Raw genomic sequence first — 25619 nt, forward strand, 5'->3', positions numbered from 1 at the left:
TTTCTAAATTAGACGGATGCATATAAAGAAAGCACACCTGAATATTCTCTAAAGATGCTATAAGACAATATGAAATATAGTGAACCAAAAAACATATGGGACTACAACATAAATGCAAAATTACTTCTGATTTAAAAGAGTGAATTTATAAATGCAGAGAATGCAAATAGCATATGTACATGAAGTTCTTGGCTAGTACATGTAGAAATTGATAAAAGACTATCAGTCGCCCAAGTACACAATGTATGTGTCAATATGCCCTTTTCAGTCATCACTAGACAGTAGCTAAATATCACAATGAACTTTACACCATCCCAAATGTACAGTATGTATATATATATATATATATATATATATATATGCCTTTGTCAAGGTGATTCCTCTCAAGTTTGGTTTAACTCAACCTTACTGCAATCATGTAAAGATGGCACCCTTCCCAGTAGTTTATGTCTAGAGTGACAAAGAGCTTGATGTAACATATGGTAGAAAAAAAAAAATCTGTCCTATCCCCCATCAAAAAAGTTTGAAAATTGTCTTCACTGGTTCCATTAAAATATCTGCAGAGCAAAAAAAAGAGTGAGTTGGTGCTATATTAGGAAAAGCTGTTAATTCTATTTTAACTGTTGACCAGAAGGTCTGACATATCAAATGATACTAAATACAAGATTGTAACAAAACTGAGTACACAACAAACATGACAGCAACATAATTAATACTTTTGTCTGAGTGACATAAAGGAGGATACAAACATTAAGTACAATGTAGATTTTTAAACCAATGTTATTTTTTAAAACTAACAGTGCTTAATTACAGAAATCAAAGCCATTTCTCTGTGTGATAAAAACTGTATAACTACAGAAAAAAGAGGCTGCACCACCACTATGAAACATGCAAAGTATTCACCCTGAGGGTTTATATGAAGCGATGAAACTGCTTACTGTATCAATAGGCGTTTTCACATCAGCCCGATGTTTCGAAATAGCGCGCTATTTGATAATGTGAACACAAATTAACGCGCTAATTGTATTGCTCTGATCGAGAAAATTTCTCGAGTCCAACTCTGGAAATTTCTGAAATAGCGGGGATAGTAGTGCGCTATAACGACTCGAGAAATTAGCGCGATGCATCCCATTATGCCTAGCGTGTGTGACCCGATCGATCGAGGCAAACTGCACACAAATCATGAGGAATTTTTGAGGGCACACACATTACTTATGCTGTTTGCACATACTCAGCAGTCGAATTAGCTCGACAAAAATTTGGGCTGATTCTCTTCGGGCTGATGTGAATAAGAAATGAGATAGCGCGCTAACTCGCAATCGCGAAAAATTTCTCGAGCTTGGATTTTTATCGGGCTGATGTGAAAACGCCTAATGATTTCTGCAACTAGAAACCCACTCTATTCATTCAAGCGTATGGCACAATGTGACTGCTTGATAGCTTTTGCTGACGACTGCTAGTCACCTGGGAAGATAAAATAGCTCAGTTTATTGAGTAGTACATGCACAACCTATGTCCTACACTGCATTACTAAATTCTCAAAATAAACAAAAACAAACATGCAAGTACTGATCTTATTTACACAAATGTGCATACATCATATGGAAATACATGTATTATGACAGGTCTCACTAGCTGCCATGTCCATATTGGCAGGTTCTCCTGACACAAATAATATAAACAACGCAAAATAAAAGTAAATATTAAAAGGAATAAAAATAGGGAGTGATGCAGATGATACTGTAATGACAAGTCTTCATACGTTACATTTCTCACATTTGGAGTTTCTCTTTACAGTGGTACACCAGAAAAGTATACATGTATGTACACACATCAGGGTTCCATGATAGAATACACGTACTACAATTGTATACATGTACAATGGAAAGACTAATATCCACTGAAACCCACTGTTAATCATGTATGGTGTACCTGTACTCTATCATATTGACTTGCAGCCAATACATGTCGTAAATTATTTGGCACAATGGTCACACAGCTTATCTGCTTTTGCAATCTCTCTTGTGCAAGATGTGTTTGCATTAATCATCATCATCCCTAGCCATTCTATTTTGGGCACAGACTTTGTGAATATATACAACAAGGAGGCTGTGATGAATATCAATCAGTCATAGCATTATAATAATAAAGCCTGTTGGGTAAAGCTTTGGGAAAAACAAGGTCAAAAGAAAAGAAGGATGAGCTCTTCCTTCGATGGATTATTTCAATTTGAGAAACAGCGAGCAGCAGCTTCAACATTTAAAATGTATGTGTAGGCCTAGTATTATGCTTGCTATATTTGCAAAATATACCTGAGACATGCCCTCTGCAAAATATAATTAGATTTTTTTGTCATTCTGAGTTTTATTTATTGGGGTTTAAATGTAAATTTTAAAGAGTCTACAAAAACAAAAACGACTTGAAATAGCGTTCAAAACCAGATCCTATAAATCAAACGATTGTGCAATTGATATTTTATTCCAAATACATTGTATGTATTGAATGATAGTGATATAATGTGCGCATGTACTTCGATCGTTACCTCTCAACCGATCGACATGGAATCTCGATATTCGTAAAAACATTCACGTATAGCTAGAATGTGCACACATCAGTACCTGGTACTTATGGAGCAGAGCTTAAATGTGCAATGCACAAGTACCAAATTGTTATAGAGATATGACCTGATTTAAATTATTGAAATATGCATATTTTCAAGGGCTATCACAGTTGAATTATGGTTGGTGTTTTTTATATTCCAGCTGTTCACAAATTTGATTTCCAGGGTATTGGTACTCTTTAATAGGTTGAGTGGAATTCTCATCCTGAGCTTCATAATGAATTCTCTGAAAATGAATGATCAAAACACAACCATTGCCATATGAATAACTAGTGTTTAAACTCACTGATGGCAAAAAACAGAGGACATCGAGTTGCAATTGTTATACACTAAATCAGTTACAACCATCTACAGGGGACTGTCATTATAACAAATTCCATTGGACCAGTTAAATTACTTTGTAGAACAAACTTGATTATATTAGGGTTTGCAAAACGATTACCTGTAAAGACAAAAAAAACTGAACATTTGGAAAAGTATGAACACATATGCTTCCATACTAATAAACTAGAATTTGTTTTAATTGCTGTCCTTTGTAATAAGAGTCCATCTTATCACCCGGTAAGCTTACAGTGCATGGTTAGTTTTGTTCAGGTAGCATAGCAGGATCAGGTATAATCTCGAGCAATGAGATTTTCTTGATCTGCTCTGTGTATTCTCACTTTCAAGTGGCATGAAACCTTTTCTAAATCTATTTCTTTTCCATGAGGTGCATTATGAGTGACTGATTACACATGCTATGAAACAAGACAAAATCTGTTACACCTTGTAGAAATGATGGTCAAATCACTTTCATTACTTGATTTCAACAGATCTGGTACTATACACAAGTACACAATGTTCCTTGCACTGCAATGTGGGACTCACACTAGCAGTGTTGCTTCTGCCCCTTTTTGAGTTCTTCATAACTTTTAACTTTTTTAACAATTGTAAGTAATGTAACAATTGTGCTTCAACCACTGTCTTTAAAAAAAACAAAATATGTATGATGCACTCTCTAAATCATTCTGTTTTGTCATTACAGCTTTAAAAGTACAAATAAAAAGTTTTTACAGCAATGCAGGGCTCTTTTGCATAAAGTGCTGCAAAACTAGAAAAATTTGCTGCAATTAAAATGTTCGCAAATCGCCACTGGCAGTCAATGCATTGGGTAGATGAACACTTTTGTGTGCATTTTACTTTCGTGATATTTCATGCACGCAAAAATTTCTGGTTTTATGGTAACAAATTAAACTGTATATAACTAAGGAAGCGAACAATACTGTCAATTTATAATGTACAGCAAAAATAGATGAACAAGAGTTATATACAACGCATCTACTTGTATGCAGATTAAAAAAATGTTAAAGGGATGGTATAGTATTTGATGAGTCAGAGGATTAAGCTTTTAACTTTTTGGGAGATACTTAGACACCACTCTATAAAATTTGAAGAGCATACAATTCTGAGAGAAATTTAAAGTTTATTTGATAAGAATCGGCTTTGGAATGGCTGAGATATTCAAAAACAAAATAAAACAAAGCGTTAGTATAAAAGGTGGGTCCCAACTTTTATTATGACTGCTTTGTTTTGGATATCTCGGCCATTTCAAAACCAATTTTCATCAAATGAACTGTAAATTCCTCTTAGACTTATATTCTCTTACATACTTCGTAAAAGGTTTCTCATTATCTCAAAAAATTACCATCCCTCAAAAAATGTTGAAAACCTTAAGCTCCATCTCAACCAAAACTATACCATCCCTTCACTCATGGATGCACATAAGTGCAACCAGACCTTGACAGGAGCGAAACATCAGGACGTGACGTGCAGGTGCCCGGAACCGATTCAGTCTATATCTTCTGCTTGGACTCCCGTTTCTGTAGTCGATAAGAATTAGATAAGAGACCAGGGGAGGGAGACGAAAACAATGAGGTGTATGAATGAAAAACAGGCAGAGTCAGTGGATAGGATTATGAAGGAGTTGCGCAAATATGAGGCATGAGAAACGCACAAAGTACACAGGTATACGGAAGACAGAAAATGGATGCATGAAATACACAGACCATCACAAGCAATGAGCAAAACAAAAAACACAAAAGCAAAGAGCATCACAGCATGGGACAGGAAAGAGATTTTTGATGTAGTGAATAGAGAGAAATAGAAAAAGAAAACATTAGCTTAAATTTCTCATTTTGAATGAAGTTGCACATTTTAGTTGCACACAAAGATGTTGCTAATGTGAAATGAAATCAAATCAATCTACTACATAATGTACACATACAACGTGTACTCTAGCACCGATATGAAAAATTTGTGTAAAGCATACAGTTTCCCTTGCAATTTTACATTGAAAATTGGACTAAGTTCACAAAAAGATCTACACGGATGAAACATGCATTGGTTCTATTATGTAAGTCAAATTTACATAATTTTATTAAGTAACGTCAAAATTCACACAGTTCTACGGATTTCCTGTGGTCCCTTTAGATTTGACTTAGGTGAGGTTGACTGTATGCTGTACATGTACATGTACCAAGGCAAAATAATATGTATTGAAACTAGCAGAATTTACCATTTGTGCTTCTCAAAGTAGAGGTGAATATAAAGCTCTATTAATAGCATTCAATACTTCGGAGTACAGTTTCTCAGCCTGCAGTCTGAATTACACTAGAATCCCAAATAGCCCAACTACAAAGAATATTTGTACCATATATTTTACAGGGTTTTTATTCTCTCAAATTTTGCGAGTTGAGTACTATTCCTGAATACATGAATGTGACATGCATACTTACATGTACTGGTATGCAGTACACAGTACGTACATGAACAAGGTGTGAGATAATACTCTATGATTACAAACCATTTACAATATTGTCAAGAAGTTCCAATTCAAGAAAAATTGAACTTGCTAAATAAACGGTATATAATGCAGTATGCTACTGATATTCTGCAGACCTGCATTTCATGAAGGCCGTGAATAAGTATGACTTCCACCAAATAATAACATGATACAATTTATCTATATGCAGAGCCTTAAAGGTGCATAGTCCTGGTAGTGTAGAGGGCGCTGTTGATGATACTGCCGATCACCGTCAGCATTGATACGAAGATAGCCGAAGTTGAGCTGTCATCAAGAGTAATGCGCGTAGGTGTTGCTAAGTAACGTTGCCTTCGTTCTCTTCTCTGCGCATCATGCAGTCTGTAGTAATGCCAGGGTGCATGCACATGTGCTTCTTATTATGACATCACAAAAGAAATTTGCTAAAGCTGTCATTCCCCTGAGCCGAATCATGAGCCGAACTGTGATCGGACCACTGACTACAGTGGATCAGACTTCTTCGGACTCGGGGAAGTGGGCCACAGCGTAAGCGCCAAAGAGGAGTCTATAGCATATGTCTCTATAGGAAACTTGCGCCGAGCGCCCGCATACGCATTTGACTTAAACACGGGGACCATGCACCTTTAATTGTGAATAAGCTATGACTTCCACCAAATAACAACATGATACAATATATCTACATGTATAATGCAGAGTCTTACCTGTAGATACATGTACAAAGCCGGACAAAAAGGAAGCTTTATAATATCATTAGTGTCTACTTGGTGATTATAAAGTAAGGGTGACTGAACCACATTGTACACTAGATGAGATATTGGATGGGTCAGCATAGGAGCCTTGCAATGTTAAAAGTACTGTTATACTCTCACACATATCCTACATACTATATGTATGTTATCTGACAACTACGCAGAAAGGTTATTTAAGAAAGTATTTTGTGTACATGTATCAGTCCCGACACACAAATTGCTCACACAAGGAATCGATCACACGCATTCATACACACACAAGAAATTGTCCCACTTCCATGATGACCAGTTTATTAATCCAATTGGTAGTTTGTCAATCATGTACTCACAGACTTAGATTTAGATCTCTCTGGACTCGACTTTGATGATTTTTTGGCCTTTTTCTACATTGACAAACAGGGATGAGAAGAAAAAGAAAAATATAAAGAAAAAAAGTTTTGTCCAAAGAGAATGCCTTGTAATGACAGTGACAGTCTCTGATATTTAGACCAAATACAGCAAATTCAGCCAAAAAAGAAAATCTATGAAGGCAACATTCATGCATGCTTCTCCATACTATGCTTGCCATCAACCACAAAGTTTGATGTATCTGGAAAACCTCTGTCAGTCAAGAGAATTCTCTAAGTCCAGATTTCATAGCATCCACATTTTGGGTATATCTGGCATTTTCTGTTGACTGTTCAAAGGAGTCAAGAATTCAACCACCAACAATGAGTGCATCAGTTTTGCTCAATCTGAACAGAGGTGCACAGTGTAATTATACTCATTTTCTGATTTATCATGCATTTTGTTACTGTTCAATTCAGACCATTCAACATACAAGCTCTAGAGGATTTTGCAACATGTCCATTGCACCAAACTTTGCACCTAAGAGCGTAGATGAATAATGCACAGCTGGTCTCAAAAAAGGTTAACACACTGAATCACACAATCCCATATGGAATCAAATGCCCAAACAGAAGCACACATAAAGACGCATGTATATACACAGCAATGGATTGCAACCTCTTCAGAGGAGAATGAAACCCAAATACATGTACATGACTGTGAACTGGAGGAATGCAGCAATATTCATAGAACAAATCAGTGAACTTTGAAGAAAACTGAACAATCCCTTTAAAAAGTTAATGAATTTCTATTAAAAGTTTTGGTGCTGCCATTGTTTGATGACATCTTGGCTGTGAGACGATGATATAAAGAACACATTCTTACTCCCCTAGCATAATGAAAGAAGTGGAAAACACGCCCATAAGGCATGCCAGTAACAAGTCGAAGGAGTGTGTACTCTTCATAAAAATGAAATTTTGTGGAAATCTCTTTACATTTTCTTTACAATGTTTTCTATACTCACAAACAGTTTTTGCAGTCTTCCCATACAGCAATAGCTGCACTAAAACTGTAAAAATTTATGACTTTTAACATTGTCTAATATTTCTTCAACTTTGCTGACTTTATCTACTAATTGTAATATTGCTGCATTCACTCAATCCATGTATTTGGGTTTCATTCCCCTTCAAAAAAAGACAGAATGAAAGAAATTAAAGAATGACTGAAGATATGATTTATTGATATTATACATTCATTCTGTATTTACCTTTTCTGAAGATTTTGACTTCTTTTCCTTGTCTTTCTTGTCTTTCTTACTGCTCTTGTCCTTTTCCTTGTCGTCAAATTTATCATGCTTCCATGTTGAGCTGAACGTTGAGCCGTATGGTCGGTAGGTACCCCTGTTACCCCTGGTGAAGCCACGTGGTACATAGCCCGACCCCCTGAAGCCACGAGAGAAGCCCCTGCCACGGTATGGGAAGGAGCCGCGATAGAAACCGCGTCCTCTCATGCCTCGATAGGGTGTGCGATGGATGAAGCGCCCTCTCGTCACTGGTCGGTGCAGTTTCTCCATTGATGGGGAGCGTTTCCCCCGATCGTCATGCTGGTGAACAGTATTCAGAGAAAGTAAAACTTCGATACAATGTAATGGCATTGCCACTACACTTGTAAGTACTATAGAGAGCAAAAGTTTGTTTTACTGGTCAACACTTATTTTAGCACCAGGTAATAAACATAAAATTCTTGCTTTGATCATGACTTTACTTCATCATAAACCAGCTCTTAATCATTTAATTCAATAACATAGTGACTTCAAGAATGCTTTAATGAAACCCCATAATTCTCTTTCAGCTACCAGACCATATAAAGGAAAAAGCACACACTGAAAAGTACTTGTATGTACACTTCTGGGACAACACCAGAATAAGTACATACAAAGCCTATAATGCACGGAAGCCAAAACTACAATTTTGCATAACGGTAGATGCATGGATGATTTACAGTTTTATCACAAAAAAATTGCTTCAGAAAGGAACATGTCACCTTAACTTAGTCAACAACACACATCACATCTGGATATTGGATGGCTTTTTGTACCATGATTGAATTTTCATAATTTGTGTGTGTGCATGCACAAGTTTGTGGATTTCCATAGTTAAACCCCACATACAAAGAGAACATATTTGGAGGACTCAAGAGCAATGCCAAATACCTCATAAAATGATCCTCGGACAGGTTCCGCTGAGGGATCCAGTCTCTGCAACTCTTCCACTTCCTTCCGAAAATCTGGCTTAGGATCGTCAACGGTAATTCCACCACTATCCACACCACCAAGCCTCTCCCGCACTGGCCTCCTGTCTGATGACACTTCTCTTCGATCCATAGAAAATCCGGAGGAGGGCAGCCTGTCCAAAGGATTCACTGTGAACTGAGAGGACTGCATCTGCTTCTCTTCCTCAAGGGCCAGTAGCTGCCGACGGACCTCGAGGTCGTGTCGCAGGTCGCTGTTGATGCTCAGCATGCTGTCGAGGCCCAAGTCCATGCTGAATGAGCTTGATGTGGAGGTGGCAGGATGGTGTGAGTGCTGGTTGAAGTCTTGAGATCGCTGCATGAGAAACTGATTGTCTTCCTGTAAAGAAGACGATCTGTTGCGGAGTAACTGTTCATACTTCTCAAATACAGTGAAAGGCTTCATGACCACTGTTGTTTCTCTGGGAAGAAGGTGCTCTGGACTATGGGATCGAACTTTCTCCTTTGTGTGGCTGGTCCTGTGCTTTCGTGGCCGCTCATCTCTCTCCTTGCTCAAACTTCTGCCATCTTTGCGCTTCCTCCTGTCTCCTTCTGGTGATTTTCTCCAGCAAGCAAAGCGCTCATACTTCTCAGGATAGAGCTCTGGATCATCCTCCAAAGAGCGGGCAATGATCTCTGGACGGTCAAATATTGGACGCAGCCCTTCATCTTTGCGACGTGGTATGATGACCAAACTTGCATCAAACTTTCTGCGTTTAGGGGAAGGTTTCCTCTTGACTTCCACTCTGATGCCAAAGTCCTTCCGTTGCTCTCTATATCTCCCCTTTTGTGGCGACATTGCTCTCTCTTTTGAATAGGACTTAGATTCATATTTCTGCTGAGAGCCTTTGCTTTGCTGCTGGTACCCCTGTTCAGTCAGGCTCGTTGACCCAAAGTACTCTCTCTGAGAACTCTTTGACTGATCGTCTAATCCCCTGGATCTAGAGCCACTGGAGCTTTGGGCTTCTAGCTCCCGCAGTCTCATATCCAGGTCTTGTTGGGACTTGTGATCTTGTTGGGGGGAAAACGATTCCTTCTTGATTCTGTCACTGGTCCGCCCAATGAAGTCCAGCCCTGGAATGTCGCTGAAGTTTCCTCCTAGGACTTTGTTTGAATCCAGAGCATAATTTGATGATTCCTTTTTGACATGGGATCGATGTGATCGGGGCGAGGAAGATGCGGACCGAGAATGGGAACGTGACCTTCGTCTCGACCTGCTTTCAAAGCTCCTTCTTCTGTCGTGGGAAGAGGACTGCTTTGAAGAGCGGTATGGGATGGACATTACGGGTGGGCTTCTCCTGGACGACCGCTCCTTGTGACGATAATGTTTGTCACCTGACATCGATCGTGATCGTGAGCGAGAGCGGGACCGCGAATATGAGCGGGAATAATTTGATCCAGAAGATCTGTATCGACAAAAATTTTGGAAAATAGCCATGTTTTAAAAGTAGTCATACTTCAATAAATTCAACATGCAAACAGTGATTGGATTGCACAGGACAATACTACAATCATACACACTTCATTATCACAATTACTTCATGACGTGCATTAAAACAAGACAGTCTTGACTCTTTACGGCATCCAGTATTGAAATATCATATTTTCACGGTCTGACATTTGGAACAGTATACTTATAAAACATCATCTTTAATATTCTTAAGTTACTTGGAATTTCATGAAAATATCTCTGGCACATTTAATTACACACACAGCATAAGATTAGATGTGAATACTCTTATTAGTATCAGAGAACAGTGTACAAGTATAAAGGATGTTTAAGTGGCCTAATACATGCAATGTACATTGTATGAAAATTCAATAACTTGTAAGACTTTGAAAATTCTTGAAAAAAAAAGATGGATATTAGCAATCTCATACAAGTCTGTATAATATTGCACAACAGACTTTAACACATTATCACACTCCACTCAACAATATGTGAGTACAAAGCAGATGACCATACTGTACAAAAGAGAGTTTGCTGTCAAACCACACCATTCTATCTGGGTAGAGAGAGTTACACTTCTGGTGAGTCAGGACAAGTCACATCATTTGTTTAATAGTAAATCTACTGAAAAAAACAAATGAAAATCTAATTGTTGGGCAACACAACAACGTAAGGAAACTAAACAATAAAAACCTGTCAGTGTAAACAAAGTATGAGATCATGTTGATCGAGATTCCTTTCATGAAGAGCAATCATTTCTTTGAGAAAACAACCCCCACAAAATATATAATGTTGCAAACTTGTACACATTTATTCGGTCTATGTACTTGACACTGCTATCGTTGAATTTAAATAGCAGCTAGACTTGTTCATTATATTCAGTTCATTTGATTGACATGATAAACTTTGCATCAAACTGCATGAGAAAATTGGCTAGAAAGCCAGAGTCGAATGACAAAGATACAGCAATCACTACAAAGTTATAATACATGAGAAAAGATGGTATGAATTTTACTCATGTTTAAGATGAACATGAAGGTTAACATTGCATGCTTCATATCAAAATCCATTCTTTAGCAAAAAATGTTCTTAAATAAAACACACTACAACATGGAACTGGCTCTGCACACAAGCATGCACGTGTAAACACATCAGCTAAAGGAAAAATTCTCAAATATGAATACTCACCATATAATGCTGATATTGCAAAAACTTGAGGCATAAAAGGCATATTTGATGAATAATTGCCATTACCATCCCAATCCTAGAGAATATGAACTCTCCATCTGGTCTTTCCATCTACAATTTGGTACATCCACATAATTCACATCTGCAGGAACTCATTCCTTGATGTAATCACTCCAGAAATCTTATTCCCTCAGCTGATTTTCTTCCCATTTGTACCGTTTGGTACTATACGGTGTCCTCTTGGGCATCTTTGGTCCATCAAGAACGTACAGCTCCTTTATCGTCATCTGTACCTTCCTCTGGCATTATGGGATATTACGATCATGCTCCAACTCCTGTGGATGGTTCTTCTGAATGCCTTTGAAATGTCTGGTGTGGATATTCTGCATTGGCTCATCATTAGCCAATTCAGTATTTTGATAACTTTCAATGCGGTCATACTGAATGATGTGGCAGAATATGACATCTTATGGTTTAATTCAATGCATCCAACCAGCACAATCAGGCTACTGTAACTTACTTGTTGAAAGGATTGTGTACAGTTCTAGTTCCTGATATGACACATTATATCTTCCATGGTAGGTTACGTTCCCATGTTTCCTTTTCAGTTATACAATGCCTGTCATTTAGTATGATGAAAACCCCAACAGAGATGGATGAAGGTCTAGACAGAAGTGAGAATGTATCTTCCTCTCTTACACAGTCATCAATTTCAAGTCTGATACGTGTATTTGTGAGGTTGAGGACTGCAACAAGAAGTGTATGATTGCTTTGGGTGGTCCATGTCTGTTCTGGATCTTCCTTGAACTTGGAGACTTCCACTCTCGAGACACATACATGAAACTGTGACAGGTTGCTTTGGTAAGTGCATTGGCTTTCTGACTCGTCCTCACCATGGTTATTCCCATGAGGACTTGATCGTCTGGCACCTGTGATGTCTCAACAGCGTAGTAGTCCTTGGCATCGCAAGTATGTCACATGGCTTTCCTTTCTTGCCAAATCAAGATGAGCAGCATTTTGAAGGCCAAGAACATTATCATCATTCCATCTGTGGCCATCAGTTGTTCCTCTGAGGGGCATTGGACTGGCAGGAAAGAAAAGTCTCATTTCTCTAAAGAAGACACACTTAAGAATCTGCCCTTAGGAGTGTGTCTTTTTGTTTGTTATAGTTGTTTCCCCCCCCCCAAAAAAAAAAAAAAAAAAAAATAATAATAATAATAATAACAATAAAATAAAATAAATTAATAAAAAATAAAAAAAATCAATGATTATTAGTCAATGCCTATACCATCCACCAGAACAGTATTTGTACATCAGTAGTGCAGGTAAGGAAATAATTCCAGAAGGTAAAACTAAAAGCATAAAAATACACAAGTGATGATTAAAAATTGCTATCTACTGGCACTGAATTCTGCTGAAACAACAGCACTGAAAGACCTTCTTTTTGAAAACTAAATAAACACCATTTTTTAAAGTTGGAAATTCAGGGAGGTACTAGGAACTGCTAATTTGTTCACTGTCATGATAGTGCTCTCACGATGATATCAACAATTTTGGCATACCCAGGTACAATGAAGGGATGTGCATTAATTATAAATACAGCTTGGCACTACAACTGTAGTTCCTTTGCACTCTCCATTACCTGATAATCCTTTTTATTAACATTTCATTGTAGAAGACACATGTATACAGTGGGCACTTTAAACCATAGCATCCCAAGAACCAAGTTTTTATTAAGGCATATGGCATACTGACAATTTTTTTTTTTTTTTTTAATGGCTTGTCTCAAAAATACTCAAGTCCTATTCTGTATTAAAGTCTTCAAATTACTGTCTCTGTCACCATTTTACAACCTGCTCCAGCAAACAGCTTGAAATAATAATGCCTGCAGAAGGTGACATCCAAAGCAAAACAAAAAATATGCATGTATTCAGTTCCACGATGCTGGTACAAGTGGTCTTTCAATCTTGGTTACATTCAGCAGTTGCATACAGTATGATGTGATGCTGAATGGACCTTCCTATTGGAATGAGTAAAGGCCAAATGATCTCACAACTCTTCAAGAATCCCTCTTTGGTACAAATCTGTTACATGCCATCAGGATATGATGTGAATGTTGATCACTGACAGAATACTATGAGGCACCAATGTGACATTCCGCAGATACAGGTCTGGCATTCAGATTTGATTTCCACACTGTAATAACATTGATTGACATTTCTGCCAGTGGATTAACTGTTAACTTCAGATGCCCAACATGCTGCTTTATTTCATCTCCATCCATGCACAGCTAGAACAGAAACTCAATGTGCAACATCTCCAGTCCGCCATCCTCTGCTCAAAGGTGTGTATGTCTGGCATCAGCCTGCTTCTGTCAGGTGTCAATTCCCTTTTGGAAGCAAGGTGGTTTTTCATATGCTGACACTGTGACAGGTACAACCACTTGGTTCTTCAATCTTGGCATGCCGGTACAGGCTATAGCTCATCTGCATGGAGTAACTGTGATTGCCGTGTGGGTCCCTCGCCATAAGCTCAAAGCTTCAATCTCCCATTATAGCCTTGTCCAGTATTTTGCCAATTTTGAAAACACCTTGTAAAGATATGATGTCTGTACCCCACGTCTTCATCACTGAGATAAATTATGTACTGTACCCAGGTTTGAAAGAGGTACATACCACAAGTGTAACACTGGATAAAGATATTCCTGCCCACATAGATGCACTATGACGATCCTGTTTCCTTCTCTTAAAACCATTTTGATCACCAATGACTTGAACATTGCTGGAACATCTACAATGTTCCACAGATTTTGACTGAGAAGATAAGTCATTCTTTTTTCTCTCTTTCTTTTTATAAGGCAGCACAAGTTCAACTTATCTCCCCTGCCCTTGGAGTCACCATACAACAATATCTCCGAGTTGTTAACCATCACTTCTGAGGGCAGCATGGGCACGTTGGGCTTAGTTACATCATGGTCGTAGGTCCTTAGTGCTTTACATCATAGTCATACATTTCCTTGGTTACGTCTGATCAGTTCCTGACATTACACAACTCCATGGGTATCAGTGACAGGGGTCCATCGACAATACAGTTGTAAGCATGCTTCTCCTTGTCATTGAAGCTCATCAGTTTTGCTCAAATTCATTTGTTTTCCTTGAAGCTCATCTTTGTACACTATTTCTGCAAATCAATGACAGTCATCCCACATCTGTAGCCAGTCATTAATTCACCAGTGCAATGTCTCCTTTTTAAAAGATGTGGCTGGTTTGTCAATGTTTGTTTTTGAAAGGTCTATTCCCTCAGGGGGCTTCTTCTTCTTCATCTTCCTTCTTCTTCTTCTTCATTTTTTTTTTTTTTTTTTTTGGGGGGGGGGGGGGGTGGGGTGGTTTCTTGCATTTCAATTTAAAGCAAGGGATATCCATAATTCATTGTCAGATCCAGAGAGCAAACAATAATGTTTACATGTTCCTTCCATTCCTTTGTTCCATAGACAAAATTTGTGATAATATGGTGATACCATGCTGCCTTTAGTTAAACCTGCTTCCCAGTGCTTGCCCCAGAAATAAAATATTGGAAATTGTGATTGAAAATTTTCCCCCATGATGTGTTTCAAGAACCAGGCACAATAGGCCATTGAAGTAAAAAAAAATCAGCACATTACAAACAAAATAAAACAAAAATTCCTGTTTAATGTGACAGAATTTATACACAATTCCATGATAGATGTACAATGCAATTTGTGCCCATCCTTTTCCTTATCAGGAAATAATGGATGATTGAGTTTGCTTCTGAAGAGTTAATGTTGTTTTGACTGAAGTGCTACCCTGGTACCATCTACTGGCTCTTCCATCTGTATACGTAGCACCAGATCTAAGCATGAAGTCATCATAACATTACAGCAGATGGTATCAATGCTCCATCCTGTCTTTTCTGCTGTTTCAGGACTCATCAAGCTTGCAGACTCATCATCCTCTATCACTCATGGCTCATCTTATGATGTGTGATGCCTCGGGATGATGAACAAGAACATCCCTTGTTTGTGTCCTGTCCTCGCATCTTTGGATGTGCAATGCCTCGGCCAAGCCATGAGCATCAACTTCTTCCCTTCTTTGGGTACATCTTGGGAGGCATCCTCATACAAGTTGTTGTACTTTGTGAATACAGCTTCATGATTACAAGCCTCATCTGGTCCTCACTGCCTGGTGTTGTGCACATTTCAGCCTGCATAGATTGGCATTCCTTTTTACACTTCTCATCTCTTTGGCAGTACAAACTGTCGGGACTGCCTCACTATGCTTGTATATGTACTCATCTCCTGCCCAATGTAAGCAAAATGCATGCCACAGGGAGCTGACATATTTAATGGCCGTGTGTACTGTTGCCTTACTTACTTGGATGACCTGTCTCTGTCAAAAGAGAACAACAGAACCTTCATGATAGTTGACCATATCACTCATTCCATGCATTTATCTTATTGTAGCAATTTCAGCATTTAAAAGCATAACTTAGAGGATATTATCCACAAAGTGCAAAACTTCTCTTAATAGGGATTGTATCGTTTTGGTTGAGACACAATTTCAGGTTTCTAACAGTTTTTTTGTAAGATAATGAGAAACTTCTTATGAAATATGAAAGAGCACGTAATTCAAAGATGAATTCAGCATTTATTTGATGAAAATTGGTTTTGAAATGGCTGAGATATCCAAAACAGAGCAATCCTAATTGAAGGTGGGACCCAACTTTCATTAGGATCGCTTTGTTTTACTTCATTTTTGGATGTCTCAGCCATTCCAAACTTGATTTTTATCTAATTAACTTTGAATTCCTCTTAGAAAGGTATGCTCTGTATTATTTCCAAAGTGGTTTCTTGGCATTTTGATACTAGAGAGCTTTTAATTTCAGGATGGTAGGCAGAGGATGATAGGAAGAATAAAATCAATCTGCGCATGTGCAAAATCAAATATCTCTTCATCCTGTTGATTTTCAGGATGGTTCCTGGTGGAAATAGCATTTGTTTAGTAAGCAGGACAGAGCAGCTACAATGTAGCTGCTGCATTTTTAGGTATAGGACGCATGCACGTGACAACTTATACAGTACACTGGACACAAACGTCCCCGTCCTCAGAAATCGAAACAGTCAACAAATTATCAGGATGGAGCCAAAAGGGGACGGTGGGTTACAGTAACTTTCCATCCTGTATGCCCTACCGTCCTAAATCTAAAAGTCCCTATTACATGTACATGTATATGTGCCTGCTTCAGTTCAAAATCATTCGTTTGATTTAACAATTTTGCAACTGGTGTGGGAAATACATTTTTTTTTAAACCTCAACCAACGTAACCTTTAAATATCTTCTCTATGTGTACAGGACCACAGTTGATATTGTCATGAGTACTTTTCAAGGGCCATAACATACTTTTTTGTGACACAATTTTGCAAAAATTAAACCCCCAAAACACAACAAAATGGCAAAATGTTTGAGAGCGGCAAGTCATAATCGTGAGTTTGTAAAATATTTGAAAGAAGGCACTACTGTACAAGCTGAAATTTTCATGTTAAGATATTTTTGGAAATTGCCAAACTGTTATCAGACATTTTTGCACGTTGTTAATTTTGTGGTTGCGAGGGTCTAGAAATCACAACATAGATCACAAAATGAAAATAAGAATAAGTAACAAGCGACAGTGCTATTACTGAATATTTTTTTTACATGGTGATTCCTCGTTAAAAAAAAAAGTAATGTGTTCTGCACTTAAAGTAGTGAACTAGTGTTTTGTGCTGTCATATTCCAGATATTGCTGCGTTACAGCCCACGCAGCATGCCAGTACAGTACTTACTAGTTGCGCACTATCGATTTGATTCGATTCAATTCAATTCGATTCAAACTTTATTTTCACCTTTTTCACTTATCCAGCACTGACATGAATTGATTTTCTTGTTTTTTAAAATCAATATTTAGCAATTTTATTTTTATGCATTCTTTACATGATTCAAAGACGATTAAAAAAAAAATCAGACCACTGCAAAGATTTCAGCTCAATGAGCTCATACAGTATTTTTATGCTCATAGATCTGCACTATTTGGATATTATTATGCTCATCATACAAGAATGTTAAATTTTCAAACTTTTGAAAATACCATTTTATCACTTATGAGTTGTATTACTACACTAACTGCAAAGCATGAACCTTTTGAGAGTTCATTTTAAACCACTGTTTACTAATTTTAATAATGTGCTGAAAGGCAAAAACAAAACAAAACAAAACAAATGAACAAAGAACAAATCATGCTTGGTTCTGATTCTTTTGAGAAAAAATATTCAAGAATATTTTTCCTCAAAGATACTGTACTTCAAACCCTCTTGACTCTAGTGATAAACAGTAGGCCATATGCATAAAGAGTAGCAATAGCTTTCAAGCACTTGCTTCAAGCACAAGCACAAGCTTGTCAAGCAAAAGATCAAGCTCAAGCAATTGCTTAAATCTATTAAAGCATGATTTTTGGCTTGTACTCAAACCATTTGCTTGCCCTGACCAAGCAATTGCTTGCTGTTTCAACATAGGTTGTACGGGATGTCACGCCATGTCACGCAGGGCGGGCTTGATATAATATACTTGAAAGGACATGTGTGGGCGGAAATGTTTCCTGACACAGCAGCTGTAGAACTATAAAATGACACTCATAATATATATGCATGCACACACACACACACACACACATATATACACACACACACACATACATTGTACAAACATACGTGCACAGATGTCAGACATCCTATTCTTTGCATCACATTTTGGGTGCTAAACATCGCCAATTCGCCTTGTTGAAATGAGATTTTTCGATATATCTCAGGAGAAATTTCTTAATCTTTCACCTTTTTTTAAACGAAGAACGTGGTGCTTAAAATGTTAAGCACAAGCTCAAGCTCATATAACAGAGTCTTTAAAAAATGTAATCGTTGGCTAAGAAGAACAATCAAAGGGTCCATTTTATGGATACTTTGTAAGCAAATGTTTCATCTCTAGCAATTACTCACAGGTAGTAAGCAAATTCGCTTTTGCTTGCTGGCAAAAGCTTTTGCTCGCAAGCAATTGCTTAATTTTATGCATACCAATTCAAGCAAAAGGCAAGTACAAGCAACTGCTACTTTTTATGCATACGGCCCATCATATTTGCATTAAAGAGCATGATATCAAGAAACTGAAATCCTGTGCCACTAAATACAAAACCAGTCCACATAGCCACCACCTCCTTAATACATTTGTACCAGTGGTTTATATTCTTCTAAGATGAATTGCAGGTTGCTAACCATGCATGAATCTGCCAACCTGTCTATCTTTGATAATATTTCACTGTGTACCCATGTATAGTGGGCCACAGACTCTAGACCTTGACCATCTGATATCTGTTAGTGTTTTGGCGTATGCCCCGAGATCTCAATCTCACATAATTGCCTTTTTTCTAACTGTCAAGCAAACTACAATATAACACAGTTTTTCACACTCCTACATTAATTTCAGCGATGATTAACGCCTCATGCCCATATTGCATAAATTAGACTGATTAGTTGGCAAGTCCTGTATGCAAATCTCATGCTGCAAGACTGACAAATATTTAGATAGGCAGGGTAAAACCCTCAAAGTTTTCCCCATCTTCAGCAATTTGTAATGGATATGCCCAACAAGAGGCAGGGAGTTAAATCTTTCACAATGAAGAAAGCTTTGGGCTGACTGAAAACAATGGGCCGACTGAAAACACTGAAAATTAATTGAAGTGAAGGGATGCCACTATCCATACATCAACACAAAGGAGGCTCCATAAAACAGCCAGGAAAATACTTAAAGGACAAGTCCACCTTTTATACATGTGGATTGAATGAATGCAGCAATATTAGTAGAACACATCAGTGAAAGTTTGGGGAAAATCGGACAATCCGTTCAAAAGTTATGAATTTTTAAAGTATTTGCGTAGTCACTGCTGGATGAGAAGACTACTACAGTGTATGATGTCATATGCGTACAACCATATAAAGAAAATAAAAAGAGAATTTCACAAAACATTACTTTTTGAATAAAGTGCACATTTCTTCGACTTGTTACTGACATATGTTAAGGGTAATATTATTCCCCCTGCCTTCTGAAAGAGAGAAGTCAAGTGTTCTTTTGTTATGCGAGAAAAGTGAAAATATGTTGAATTTTCTTTATTCTTTCTTTATATCGTTGTACTCGTGTGACATCACAGGCTATAGTAGTCTTCTCATCCAGCCTTGAGTGAGCAGAAACTTCAAAAATTCATAACTTTTGAACGGATTGTCCAATTTTCCTCAAACTCTCAATGATGTGCTCTACTATTAAATATTGCTGCATTCACTCACCCCACATGTCTATGAAGGTGAACTTGTCCTTCAAGTGTTAAATGCACTTCCATAATAAAAACTGATTTCTAAGTCAGACAGGCCTTTATAATTGGCAGCTCTTGAACTGATGTAATGCAATATTTACTCATGACTTAGGATGCAAGCCATACTTCACTATTCTTGTATAGACAAATAGCATAAACTTACCTCCTGCGGCGGCTCTTCTTGTGTGGAGAGCGGGACCTGGATCTATATCTTCCTAGAGGCATGATGGGAATGGCTGTCTGGTTCTAGTAGCAGTTGTCGTTTCTTGTCGTTCAGACCTACTAAAGCACAATCTCTCTCTCTTGCTTTGAACTGTGATATCCAAAGCAAACAATACTTACAAAACTGTTGCCAATGTATCGTTCACCTAGTGTATAGGAAGAAGAATAAAACATATTGAATAGTAATTACAACATCATGATAATGGACTTCATAAAACTATACAAGTTGCTCTTTTACTGTATTACATCTCTGTATTAACAGCAAATCATGCCCCCCACTCCTGGAGTAGGAAAAAAATGGTGACATAAAAAACAGAATCAGGATTTCTATTTATCATTATAGCACAAGAACAGCAAATGACATATTATGTTACTACATTAAAACTAACACTGATTTAAGTACCTCTGAAGAATGATACAATTTAATCAAACAATCTCATCAGCATCTTTTAATCTGATATCAACACGAGGAATATAGACAGTCTCGGCATTTTGCTTAGTGGTACAATTTTTCTTCTAAATCACTTATCACATGTAATCTTATGCTGAGACTGAACCCACCACAACCACTTAGACATATTGAGATAGAGAAAAGGTTTCTGACGATGGTAGTTTTGACATGCTGCAAAGTAGAAGGCATAAGCAAATATTCATCCTTTTTTTTTTAAAAGTATGTCTGCATTAGATATGACAACTGTGCTTCTTTAGACACACATTATGGATTAACATGACTTATGCAAAATCATTTCACACATTATTGTCATTCACAACAGGAATGTCTCTTTGTCACCTCCAAAAATCCCCCATTTTGCTGTCAAATATGCAAAATTGGCAACATTTTTCCAAAGCATGCTGGGCTTCAGTCCAGTGTTAAGAACCAGGGTCGCCGAAAAAGAGACAAAAATCAAGATATATGCCATTTTGTTGTTGCTGTTGTTGTTTTTTTTTTGCTCATTGAAAACCTCCGTACGTGCCCATGCAATGACTAAATCTATGTATAGGGGTTGAATGCAAGTGCCATGCCAACTTGCCAGAAATTCGATCATAAACGGGTGCCGCAATGTTCCCGAGGCAACCTTGTGCCAACAAGGTATGTTGCCAAGCATTTTCAGCAGCCCTGAACGTGCATCAATGAACACTCATACAGCATAGCAGTAGCACCTGTCCAAATTCTGGATGGGGTCGTCAAATTCTGGTCGGTTGTATTACTTGCATATCAGAGCGACATATTTTGGATTTTCTGAAATTCTACGATGCAATTAACAAATTCAACATTGCGGTAAAAGAAGTTTAATATAGAATCTAAATCAATCTACCGGGTAGTATACATTGTAAATATGATTTTGTATGAACTACAGTTCTAGCCTCAAGAACAATTCGTTGGTTGAGAATAGGAAGGGTGTTACATTCTCTCGAACACTATATGGGTTTAGTGGCAACTAACCAGCCTTCTCATTCTCACTCAACGAATTTATCTTGAAGGGCCCTAGTGTAGTGTCTGGATTCTGGTCAGCTTGGCCTACTCTAGTCTTGTTGATAGTGTTGATAAATATTATTATTATATTTATTTATCATCATTTATCATTATCATCATTATTATTACTATTATTATTACCTCCACCAAGGGAGGTTATGTGTTCCTTTCTGTTGTTTTGTTTGTCCATGTGTGAAATAACTCAAAAAGATGTGAACAGATTTGGATGAAACTTTCAGGAAAGGTTGATAATCACACAACACAGGAACTGATGATTAAATTTTGGTAGTGATCCTTGATTCTTTATGGATTTTATGAGGAATTTTTGATATTTGGGCTGGAAGGGTGAATAAACTTGGGAGTTCAAGCTGTTTTTTTTTTTCGAGGTCTTTATGTGCGCACTAGAGGTGTAACAGAAAGGCTTCTAATAATATTTGGAATTCAGGCGATTTTTAGCATGCATACGCATGGGTGGAAATAATTGATCTCTATGGAAGAACAAGATCATTGTTGAAAATTAGCTGCTTGGCAGAGGTCTGCGCTCTCACAGTGCTTCTCTAGTTATTATTATTAGTAGTAGGGTAAGGGCACCAGTATTCGGTCACTTATTACTAGTCACCAGCCAGTAAGTTCAACTGTCACAACACATGCAAATCACATTGATTCACATACATGCACACTCATTCACAACAGGAAACTCCCTTAGCCCCCTCTAAAAATCCATCCAAAATCCAAATTTTACCGTCAAAAGTGCAGAATCGGCGCTACTTTCCAAAAGCGCGCGCGGATATTTAAAGGCCCAGTCTTAAGAATACGGGTCACCGAAAAAGCGCTAAAATCGAGAAACAGGCTGTTCTCTCGCGGGATTTTTTGCTTATCGCAAGCTTGGAGTGTGATGGTATCCTCAAAAACGCAAAAGAAAAACAAAATTTCCGTACGTGCCGATACAGTGTCTCAATGCACAAGGGTTGAATGCAAGTGCCGAGTCCCCAGTATTCGGTCACCAACGGGCGCTGCAACGTCCCCAATGCAATTTTGCGCCAACAAGGTAGCGCGTGTTTTTCAGCTGCCTTGAACACGCATTGACTTTGAACGCGCATATCGCGTGACCGAATACTGGAGCCGGTGACCGTATACTGGGGAATTTTCAAGGTGATATATTTTGCGATTTTGTGAAATTCTGTGTGATATTTAACAAAATAAAAATTGAGATTAATGATATTTGATATATTTCACATACATTATTGTAGATATGATGTATGTATGTATTATTTTAGTTTGAAAAATATTGCAAAAAAGCTTAAGTGACCGAATACTGGGGATGTTCCCTAGTATTGTTATTATTATCATTACAACACTCGACAGTATAAACAGAAACAGCGTGGTCCATCCGCGACTTTCCATGTAATATGCCAACTATGCTATTGTCGTTTGTTGCTGGCACTGCAACTGGCACTGGCACTGACTGGCACTAGAATCTAGATCTTGCGATTCCAATCACTCTAACGTTACTAGAAAAACCTAAATTCTCATATCCACTCACATAGACAGAAAGATCCGTCTGTCCGGAGGAGTCTTTTATTATTTTTTTTTTTATTATTGTTTTTCCGACGTTAGATCCGTGAAGCCAAACGCAGCCTCCGCGGAACAATCCCCCCCCCCCCCCACGACCAGATATTTGGTCAAATCCACAACTTCTAGTCTACTACTGACACATTTACACGTACAGAGGTGTCACGGCGACACCGTAACAGTTTTACCATTGTTTAAGGGACGGTAAGAATCACATCTAAGCAGTTTTGTTAAGTTTTGAGGTTGGTAATTTCGATCAAGTCGGTCGTCTATAGTCTAGAACAGAATTCAATGTATCTCCAAATGCGACAAGACATCGGGTCATCGCTCCACGAACTGCATGCCACGCCACGCACGCGATATGCACTGCGCGTGCACTTTTCTGTACACTATATAGGTTAGGCCTACAGGAACACAACCTCGATGGTGCTTGGAATAGCCGCTAAAAAGACAAATAAACACCACGTTAGACTTCATCCACAATCTCCGAGATCATGCAACAGTGGAGAACACGGAACACATACACGTTCTTCGAATATCCCTTGTTGTGAACTGTTACGTATAAAAGTAAAGATCATACACAAACCCTGATTATTACTTACGTGACTGTCTTGTCTACCTTACAGCCATTGCTTATATATTGTGCACGCAATCAAAGCTAAAGATGCATATTGTATACATCGAGTAGTGCTAGCTGCATCCCCATGCAGATTTCGTTAACCACGCCATCTACGACTAAATCGCGGATAGTTCAACTGACTCGGAGAATCAGATGGGAGAGACGGAATACTTTTAATGTGCCGTAGATTTTGGTTCATGTGGCATGTGTATTCAAAATGAGAGAAAGAAATTGTTTTCAAAAGAAACATACTAGTACATGATCGGTATTATCTGTCACTTTTAGAACTGTCTTCATCGATCAAGTTGGCCGCACATTCAAATTGGAAGATCTCAACAAACATCTCCAGTAAGATGGTAGAATGAAGTATAATTGGTACACAAATCCGGCCCCACACAACTGAATGAAAAAAGAAAGAAATTTAATTAAAAAGACAACACTAAACCACATTTTCCACAATGATACAAGAAGCTAAACAGGAAATCAGAAGGTATGCCATGCTAATGTTCAGGAAAACAAAACCATCCTTGCAAATAAGTTATGTACAAGGAAGGTGTGATGAGTTTTCTTCAATTTGTCTCCCTCTCCAAATGAAATTTGTTAGACCACAATTAAGTGCTAATCTTATAGATTTCATTTGTAGAGGGAGACAAATTGAAGAAAACACACAACTCAACCTTCATCATTCTGCTTAATAATCTCTTGCTTTCAAGTATGTGACATATATAACAAAGCATTTTATACATACTCACTTTGAGAAAGGTACATGCTATGAGATGCAAATATGTCGCTTACGTTTTCAAGGGGGGGGGGGGGGGGGTGGGACCCACTTTATTCTTTTTTTATATTCATGTTTTATTAGAACAATCATGAAGACTCACATTATTTACAATGATCTGCATGAATAAGATAACAAAATCACAGAAACATAGAAAAGAGGAGTAGTGGAAAAAAAAAAGAATAATAAGAATGATATATGATTTGTAACTTAATGTTCTGCTTTTTTTCTTACATTTTTCTTTATTCCAGGGGCGTCACCAGCTTTTTTTCAAGGGGGGTGCGTTTTGACACTAAATGTTTACGAGATTTTTTGGACAGACATTTGGAATACAGGAAGCTCTCAATCCCTAGACTTTTACTGTTTTTTGAGGGAAACCAAGCGGGGAAAGGGCACCGGCGCACCGATAGCTAGGATTTCATCTTTTTTTTCTTTTTTTTTTTTTGGGGGGGGGGGGGGGGGGGGGGGGGGGGGTAGTATGCGAGGGAGCGAGCAAGGGTGGGGGGAGGGTGTGGAAGTGCCGGAGAGGGTTGTACCACTTATAAATGGATTATAGAATGACGGTGTGAAACGACAAATTACTTCCAGCGATATCAGGGGAACGGCATAACGACTACATGCGAGCGAGCGGAGCGAGCGAGCTTGAAAATGTTGACATTTTTTTTACAGTCCAAAAACTGCCGTTTGTAGCCATATTTTTTGCTTTGTAAATTAAGGGGGCGCACCGGGCGCAACGGCTGGCAATTACTGGCAGCAACATCAGGTGAATGGCATTATGATTAAATGCGAGCGAGCAATGAGAGCGAGCTTTGAAATTTTGACATTTTACAGTCCAAAAACTGCCAATTGGAGCCATATTTTTTCGCTTTGGTAATAAAGGAGGGGTGGGGCGCAACGGGCGCAACTGCCGGTAATTACTGGCAGCAACATCAGGAGAATTGCATAACAATTAAATGCGAGCGAGCGAGCTTGAAAATTTTGACATTTTACAGTCCAAAAACTGCCGTTTGTAGCCGTATTTTTTTTTTTTTTTTTTTTTTTTGCTTTGGAAATTAAGGGGGGGGGGGGACGCACCGCGCGCAACTGCTGGCAATTATTGGCAGC

The 25619-nt window shown here is 38.1% G+C and overlaps 1 protein-coding gene across 3 annotated transcripts; it reads right to left on the bottom strand.

Annotated features, from left to right (window-relative positions):
* Nucleotides 1-964: 964 nt before the first annotated feature.
* Nucleotides 965-23751, bottom strand: LOC139714916 (uncharacterized). 3 transcript variants are annotated; one of them, XM_071626565.1, is made up of 6 exons: nt 23721-23751; nt 20014-20218; nt 8730-10212; nt 7785-8120; nt 6520-6573; nt 965-4479 (listed from the first exon to the last, which is right to left on the bottom strand). In XM_071626565.1, exons 2-6 carry the CDS (start codon nt 20073-20075, stop codon nt 4453-4455), a joined length of 1962 nt encoding a protein of 653 aa, XP_071482666.1. In that variant the 5' UTR covers nt 20076-20218; nt 23721-23751; the 3' UTR covers nt 965-4452. The 3 variants fall into 3 exon arrangements, with proteins under 3 accessions (XP_071482666.1, XP_071482673.1, XP_071482679.1); XM_071626572.1 differs by lacking the exon at nt 6520-6573; XM_071626578.1 differs by lacking the exons at nt 20014-20218; nt 23721-23751 and adding an exon at nt 11445-12617.
* Nucleotides 23752-25619: the final 1868 nt, after the last annotated feature.

Source organism: Diadema antillarum, unplaced genomic scaffold (assembly GCF_040938485.1).
Source record: "Diadema antillarum isolate AM-2024a unplaced genomic scaffold, OU_Dant_1.0 scf00000045, whole genome shotgun sequence".
Classification (NCBI taxonomy): Eukaryota; Metazoa; Echinodermata; class Echinoidea; order Diadematoida; family Diadematidae; genus Diadema; species Diadema antillarum.